At 37.6% G+C, this 8,908-nt stretch overlaps 1 protein-coding gene across 3 annotated transcripts in view; it reads left to right on the top strand.

Moving 5' to 3' along the window:
• Positions 1–8,236, top strand: part of LOC103473252 (prospero homeobox protein 1-like) — a 47,161-nt gene extending 38,925 nt beyond the window's left edge. For all 3 annotated transcript variants that reach the window (XM_017310024.1, XM_017310028.1, XM_008423341.2), the window contains one exon: positions 6,670–8,236. In XM_017310024.1, coding sequence (XP_017165513.1) covers positions 6,670–6,855 — 186 coding nt within the window. In that variant the 3' untranslated portion in view covers positions 6,856–8,236. The remainder of the gene's footprint in view (positions 1–6,669) is intronic.
• Positions 8,237–8,908: the final 672 nt, after the last annotated feature.

The raw sequence follows: 8,908 nt of genomic DNA, 5'->3' as shown, positions 1-8,908 counted from the left end.
CTGGCTGTCTCCTCCCGCTCAGTAGTTCTTCAGAGAAAGGCAGACGCAGAGGCCTGTCAGTGTCTGTTGTATTTCATTACTTCTCTGCTTAAACCGCGACTCCGTGCTRAAGCAGAAACGATACTTCAACGTTTCCCGTCATCTGACAAGTAGCAAGTCTACTCCACTTTATTCACCAAAAACGTTTTTTCTTTAATTCACCAAAAACTGATCTGTAATCTGGAACGTTCACTATGTTGAGCTCCAGTTAGCCGCCTTATCTCACTGTGCGAGAGGCAACTGTGTCATGCGTCACGGGCAAAAGGTCAAACGTAACAAGGTGACCATGTAAAGAGATGGCTTATTATGTTGTACAAAAAAACCCCAACAAAAAACAAATCATTTTAGTAAATGTTATTATGTGCTAGAATAATAACCGTTTGCTTATTTCCTTTTGCTTAGGAAATAAAAATACAGAAAAAAAAAAATTGACCAAAAGGGCACTTGGGAGCAAGGAAGCAAAAGGGGCAGGTGCTCAAGCACCCCCGGCTTCCCCCCTCTGCACGTGCCTTGTCCACATCACTGATAAATACCAAACCTCACTAAGAAAATTCTGTTAGAGTTTGTGTAAATGTGACCACACTAAGAATACTAGGATGGAAACCAAACAAAAAAGTGACAGGAACGTCTTCTCCAAACTATAGCATTAGTATTATCTTTCGTTCCTTCCTTCCTTTGTTCTTTCCTTTCTTCTTTCCTTCTTTCCTTTCTTCACTGACTGGTTCTTTCCTTTTTTTCTGTCCATTCTTGATTCTTGTGTTCACATCTTCTGAAATGAACCACAATGGAAACAAAGCAGGGTTTGTCTTAAGCAGATGGAACATCTCATGTGTGAAAACACACCCTGTTGATTGTTGGTTCCTCTGTGACAACAATTTACAGAACTGTTTAAACATGAGCTTTGATAATAAAGTAACCTACTTATGAAGGACCCTTCTTTATCCTAAAATATTTTTAGTCCAACCATGGCCCTTTGTGCTTGTGACCTGCTTTGTCTGAAAAAAAAAAGTAAATAAATAAATAAATCTCTCCTAAATCAGTGAAGCAGACGTCACTGTTGCCAAGTGCAGCATTGTTCAGTCTCTGTCTTTTTTCCCCGTTTGCTTTGTGACTCTTCAGGTGGCGCTTTTTCACCCCAGTGCCATTGTTACCATTCAGATGAACAACAGTTATTTCTGAAATTGCTTCTATAAATAAAATAAAAAACTGATTGGATGATTAAATTTCCAACATAAGGACCATAAAGCTCAAAACAGACATCTCAGTGGGCTTCTTTGATGGGCAGCAATTTAAAGATTTACAGGCTCTTGTCCTCCTTGTGTGTGTGCCTGTGTGTGTGTTTGCGTGAAGACAGAGTAATTGAGCCTCCCCTCATCCAATATTTACCCAGCAAACCAGAGCAATCATGCGAATTATGTTTACTGGAAACAAAGTGTCTTTCTTCCTCTTTATCTTCCTTTTTCTCCCCTACTTTCCCAATTCCTCCCTTCTTCTTTCTCTCTCCTGGCAACTAGACACTATATCAAGATCCTGGCTAGGAGTTAATCACGCACACACACCAACACACACACACACCCACACACAGAGGGAAAACAGGCCCATCTATATTGATGATGGCCTAATTTAGATCTCTTTATTGGACTGATTTACAACGGTTGGACAAATCTGGGCATCTGGAATCCAAATGAGAGTGTGTGTGCGTTTGTGTGTGTGTGCGTGTGTGTGTGCTGACACCCAACCTGGACACTCAATATCCTGCTTGCTTAACCTCATCCTTCCAGCTTGTGTTTCCCTACGTCTCTGTGCGAGTCAGCGTTGTCCTTTTGGTCTTGTTGCTTCAGCACTTTGAAATGCGTCGTCCTGTTGGGTTGGGAAAATGTCGACCAGACCAAGCTGCGTTCCAAACACACCGATGACGATAGTGCAAGGTCGCCGTCATTCGTCTTCTGAACATCCACTTGGGTCGAAATAAAATTAAGGAAATCAAGAAAAATGCTTGTGAGGGAATGAAAGTGAACAAAAGATGTGGTTTGCCTGGTTGTAGGATCTGAGGTGCTGAAGGATGCTGAATACTGTGTTGGTGTGGCAGGAGGGAAAGGTTGTCTCAAAGGCACATTCATCTTCAAGATCAAGCTCAGGTTTCAACTTTTATTTGTCCCAGTGGGCAGTTTCACAGCAACCATTAAACAGCATCTCCACTTTGGGGCTTTCCCCATAAGCTGCCGCCTTTTACAGATTACAGAAATATTTTTGTGGCAATGGCGGAGACTTAATGGTCAAAATTTGTTTTAATTTTTACCATTTTCCGGACATTTCCGGCATGGATGTTTTCAGCTCCAAATGATGGTTTTTGATTGGCCACAAAGTGAAGAGCTGCCACAGCTTAACCCTTGTGCGTGGCGAGGACTGAGGCAAATGATACAAGTAATATGGGTGTGGGGTCAGTTGGACCCCATTTGTAAACACAAGGTTAAGAGCTGCTTAAGAACGATCTTAAGCAGTTCTTAAGAACGATCTTATGGGACCCATAAGGTTCCCAAAAGATTGTTCCCTTGGTTGATTGACTACTTAGTGGACCAAAGACCCACATGTACAGGATCCAGGTTGCTATATGAAATTGCTACATTGCTATAATTTTCTACTCAGAGATTACCTGCATCAGGTTGTGTGGGTTACTGACATGGTGCCATTTTGTAACCAATTACAAAATGGGGCCCCATTTTTTACCGACATACAGGCTTCTGGCTTTCCTTGACCTAGAAACTAGACATTTTTAACTGAACTTATTTCATAACTAGGATGAAATAGATTTTTTTTGCCTCAACATAACATTTATTGAAAATTGAATTAAGTTTTGATTAAAAAAAATAAAGCTTTAAATATTGAAGTTTCAAACTCGATAATTTATTTCAATATTAATTGAAATAGACCATTCATCATGGAGAGACAATGAAAAGTAAAAAGCCTCAAGAATTGGACATAAGTGCACATAGAAGCAATTTAAATGTTCACTTTGAATTGAAAAACCAGACTTACTTCAAATTTGAAGTAGGTGATGTAGACCATCATCAGCAAAGAGGATTATTGGGATGAGCACTTTCAGTCAACTATTTGTAAAAGGTTTTGTTACACCATCACCATGGTATAACAGTTCTGATTGAGAACTGTTTTACCTTAAGTTTTCAATCAGGGACTTTAAATTCCTGTCTTGAGGCTTTTGAAATATATTTCAAGAATTCTTTAGAAACGGACAATGCGTGGATTTTATGGGTGCACTGATTGCAGTTTTCTGGCTTATCATCGATTGTTGAAAATTCTGATTTTGACAGGTACCATTTTTTATTGTTGCTATTTTTTTTGTCTCAAAGTCACTAAAGTTATTATTTTTGGACCTAAACAGGAGCGATCTAGAGTCAACACACAGCTTCAGTTATTACATCTAAAACCTAGCGATCAGGCCCGAAACCTGGGAGTAGTGATGGACTCTGACCTGAACCTTCTGAGCCACATAAAAACAGTTACAAAGTCGGCCTGAAGAACATCTCCAGGATTAGAGGACTTATGTCTCAATGAAATCTAGAGAAACTCACCCATGTGTCTATTTTTAGTCGCATTGATTACTTCAACAGTGATCCAGCTGATCCAGAACGCTGCTGCTCGCGTTCTCACTAAAACCAGAAAGATAGAACATATAACACCAGTTTTAAAGTCCCTACACACTAAGCTACACTCACTCTAGCTCAGAGTATAGACTTTCTCTGAGCTACTTTACACAGTGARCTCAGAGAAATCACTAACTGTGATCACTAACTAAATCATAGCTAGTGATTTATCTATGTTTAGCACATAGCTAAACTCTAAGAAAAAAAGTTTAAAAGAGTTCATATTTCTTTATTTAACCATCTGCTTTACTCACTAACTACTTTATTTTAGTTTCAGATTAAATCATAAGCAGAAAGAGTGGTGTGTCAGAAAAAATAAGAAAACTATAAAACAATACTTATGAAATGATTTAAAGTCTAACTGTTATTAGTTTATAAATCAATGTATTGTGTTTAACACCACAATACATCAAAGATCTGTTGTTGTTGTATCAACCTTCCAGACCCCTCAGGTCTTCTGGTTCTGGTCTGCTCTGCATCCCCAGAACCAGAACCAAACGAGGAGATGCAGCATTCAGCTTCTATGCACCACAAATTTGGAACAAACTTCCAGAAAACTGTAAAAAAAGCTGAAACACTGAGTGCCTTTAAATCCCGATTTAAAAAACCAAAAGAGTTGTATTTGAAACGTAATCAATTACAAATTTAATGATGGCACTTGACTTACTGTAAAGTTTTGATTGTTGATTCTATGTTGCATGACTTTATGTTTTTGTGTTTGTTATGATGTAAAGCACTTTGAAATGCCTTGCTGCTGAAATGTGCAACACAGATAAAATTTGATTTGATTTTAAATATAATGACAAAGTTGCTAAATTGACAACACACGTGACCTGGTGGGCGAGTCTGCCTATCAGCCTTGTCTGACAGTAGAGCAGAAGAGGATAGTGACTGATTATTAGATAAGATCAGTAGCAAAGATCCATACCAGCCAAAATTAAGGAGCTGATTTATTGTCGCTCTCCAACTGAATACATTGTATCTTTTCAATTGTTCTTGGATTACTTTATAAAAGTTTAGCATAATAATCCAAAACCTCCAGTTTACCAGTAGAGAGCAGCTGAAAACTGAGTGTTTTCAGTGTCAACCTTATAAAGATTATGAGGTTATCACTGCAAACACTTCCAGAGAACTGAAATCTAAAAAAAAGAGCTTCAAAGAGATGCCGTTTGCAAACCTCAAACCAACGCTGTAGAGATCATCTAAAAGTTGTGTTGTGTGTTTGTATGGGAGCGTCTGCAGTGAGACAATGACAGAGAGCCTTATTGAAATAACAGTGGTCTCAGGGGGTGGGGGGGGGCAGCTAAAAAGAGAGGAAGGGTAGGATGGGGTAGAGGGAGTATATGAGAGTCCAGGGAATCATTTAACTGGTGTGTGTGCGCGCAGAGTGATTCATCCGTTCTGGTGGTGACTAACCTTGGCATGTCCTGCCACGCATGACGGGGTTACACTCCACTGTCCTCTACATGTGTGTGTAGGAGTTTGTCGGGTGTATAGGTCATTGTATTTAGTCTGGTAGAGTCAGCAGTGTGTGTGTGCATTAGTATGCAAAAGGAAAAAAAAGAGCGGCAAAAGAAAAGGATGAAATCATGGTCAGGCTGTTTGGTGTCTTTGGATGATCTTGCCCTTGGGAGTGAACGACGTATGTGTGCTATTGTCCTCCTGTCAAAAAGACTGTTTCAACACACAAACACACCCCCGACAGATGTTCACCTGCCCATGGTCGCTATCTGTGGCTCATGGTGGTGCGTGAGCCTGTGTGTGCAGAAGAAACTCTGGCAACGGCAGCCCCAGGGTCTGCAGAAAAAAGAACTTGAAATAGTAATAAAAACACACACCTCTTCTACYGGGCCGTTTTCAGTCGCACATCGTTTTTAACTCTTAACTTGTTCCTTTTAGTATGAATTTGCTTGTTTTTTTATTCATATGTAAAAAAAAAAAAGAAAGGCATTTCAGTGAACACATCTGAGCAGTGATGAGAGGAAAGATGTTTCTTATAGACCTGAGGATTTTCTTCAGTCTGTCAGTCACTCATCTCTTTGAGGGCTTCTGATATAACCTTCATTCACTTTGTGCTCCATCTATCCACAAAATACCAAGAAATGAAAGAAGACATTTGCACCAAAACATTTCCTTTTTGCTCAAGTGTTTTGCAGGAAAACAGATTTCTACTTTGGTTTCCTGTGGGTTCTGGTTATTCTTGCCTATCCAAAGATTTGGACAGATCCTCCCTGCTGGTTATGATTTATTTTTTAATAACACAAAGTCTGTAAAGAAAAGCTGTCCTGAGCAGAAAGCAGTTCAATCAGACGCAGTTGGTCCTTCTGTCAAAAAGATTTCACATATAAAAATATGTTTTCCTCATTACAGTCAACATTTCAGATCTAGTCAACATTTTATATAGACAAGAAGAAAATACTTTTCCCATCTAATTAAACATTATCTTTAGCTTTAACAGACTTTTTGGAAGCGGTTAGTGTTTGAGATAAACATTCATTTGAAATGAATTCAATTGAAAATTTCTTCAAAATTTCTAAAAGTAAATATTGTAGCTCATTGTCAAAGTTTCTGCAGTGGAAACCACAAAACTGCAGATCAGTTTTGTGGAACAAAGCGCCAAATAACTCATGAAAATCTTTCAAAATTTTTCAAAAACATGTCTAAAATATGCAAATATGGGCTCAGTGGGCTCATGCAATGCATTTACAATTTTGTCATTGTAGAAATCTAAAATGTAACTTTCTCAAATTTTAAGGTATTTTATCAGTGTCCATATGGTTGACACTGTTAAAATAAGGAAGTGTGATTTTAAGATGGAAACCACAAAAGGTTTCAGTGGTGTACATACTTGTTGCACCTTTTTCATTCTGCATATAACAGGTGTGATATTGTTATCACACCTGTGAATGCAAAGGCATTCAAGTGTGTGAATGCCTTTGCATTCACACACTTCTACGCTTTCTGCCAGGTTCCCGATCGATTTCTGGAGGTAGCCCAGGTGACGCTTCGCGAGTTCTTCAACGCCATCGTAGCCGGGAAGGACGCCGACCCGTCGTGGAAGAAGGCCATCTACAAAGTGATCTGCAAACTGGACAGTGATGTTCCCGAGGTCTTCAAATCCCCCAACTGTCTCCAGGAACTCCTCCATGACTGACTAGGACGAGCGAGGAAACCAGGCAAGAGGAACAAACCCGCCAGGACCATCAGGAGACTGTAGAACTAAACCTAGAGCACAGTTCTATTCACAGGAGGTTCTGAAGACAACACTGCCCTTGATATGATTTTATGTGAAGAGTTGTTCCTCTTGAATAACAGGAAAGGGCTCAAGCTCAATTTTAGATATTTAAGTCTGGACTTTTAGAGATTAAAAGCAAAAATGTGAGCAACTGATGATCGTCCTTGCACTTAAAGAAAATGTTTTGTTTGAACTTTCTCCTCACCTTAAAGGGAAAAAAAGATGAAAAGAATGCTGGACAGGAGCAAACTAATAACAAAGATGATAATATATATATATAAAAAAATCTTCTTATTGTGGATGTTTTTGAGTTACATGGATGATTTTGAAGAAAAAAGTGTTGTTTGTGTATTTTCTCTTCCTTTGTTCAAGTCCCCATCCTTCATGCACACATAGGAAAGCACAGTAGCATCCTGATCACAGAAAGCTGCTCATCTCTGTACGTTGGCCCCTTAGAACATCAGAGTTCACCTGCAAACACATAAATTTCAATGATAGTATTCCTGCCCAAAACTTTGTGTCAGTCTAACACGTAAAATCTCATTAAAATAAAAGTTTATCTGACTTTCTGACGTGATAAAACGTGAAGTTCCAGGGGTGTGAATACTTTCCACAAGCCACTGCATTACATTAGAGTGTCTAAAAACACTAATGTTTTTAGAGACTACTAAAATAATTTATTTCTTGAACTTCAGTTGTGGGTTTGATTACTTTCTGATTTCTAAACCATTGCTAAATGTTGATGACCTTTATAAATGAGACAAGAGAAAGCTAGCTGACTATTTTGTCTAATATGATCAAAAACACATAATGCCAATAAGCATGAAAAAAAGATATTTGCATATCAATACTACATGTATTTTTCCATTCACATCAATGATTGAACCGTTGACATTTTATAATCAATTCAATTTATTTTAAAAACCACTCATAAAGCAACAAATTTGAAATATTTATGCAGACAGTAGCAGACATTTTTAATAGAATTCAACATTATGATAGATTTTTAATATTACAGATATTTGTGTCTTCTATTTGAACTTGGAAGTAGATTTTAAGAGTTCTCAGTTTGAACAAAATCAGAACATCTTCACAATTCACACATTCCATAAAAAAGCTGAGGCTGCAGGTAAGTTTTTATTGATGCAAATCTATTCAAATAAAGTACAGAAAAATTTAAATCTTCGTAATATGTAAAGTATTCATTTTCTATTTTTTGCTTGTGCGGTAACATCCAGTGTCTGATTGAAAAGCCCTCAATTAATAAATTTGACTTAATAAAGTAAGAATTTCCAAGGAAGCAGTGACCTATATTCTCTTCTTCTTGCTTAGAATTCTAAAAATAGATACCAAACCCAAAAAATATGTATAACATATTTATTATTTATATTAAAAATATAAATAATAAATATCAAATATATATGCCTTTCTTTTAATAGTAACCCTTTAAATGTTTTGGATATTGAAAGGTTTATGCATTGCACACACAAAAAATCTTAACTTTTTATAGTTGAGATGGTGCAAAATAAAAAATATAATAATACAATTGTTTTTGTGCTTTTAATTAAAAAATTACAGGATTTTGCTGCGTAGGCAGTCCAACTTAAATATTTTGATCCTTTGGAAGAAAGGTCAATGAGCATTCTTGTTTAGCATTTTAGTGTTTTTGTTGACTTGGAAAATATTTAGCGCACTTGGCTTTGCCTAAATTCACCTTTTCTGAATAAACTCTTTTAACTTTCAGCTGAATAAATTGCAGCTGAAATAAAAAATCTGCATATGAATTATTTTGAGAGCTTCACCACATTCTCCTTGTGACATCAACATGGCTGAAGTTAGCACTTTAGCATTAGCGTCCGCTAACTAACATGGCGCTTCAAGCATTAGTTGAACAAACGCACTTTATGGTAAGTGCAGCTTACTGGTGTCCACAACTTCAAGTCTCTTACAAAAATCACCAACTCTAGATCAA

This window comes from Poecilia reticulata, linkage group LG2, assembly GCF_000633615.1.
Source record: "Poecilia reticulata strain Guanapo linkage group LG2, Guppy_female_1.0+MT, whole genome shotgun sequence".
Classification (NCBI taxonomy): domain Eukaryota; kingdom Metazoa; phylum Chordata; class Actinopteri; order Cyprinodontiformes; family Poeciliidae; genus Poecilia; species Poecilia reticulata.
This window is presented reverse-complemented; position numbering and strand designations above follow the sequence as displayed.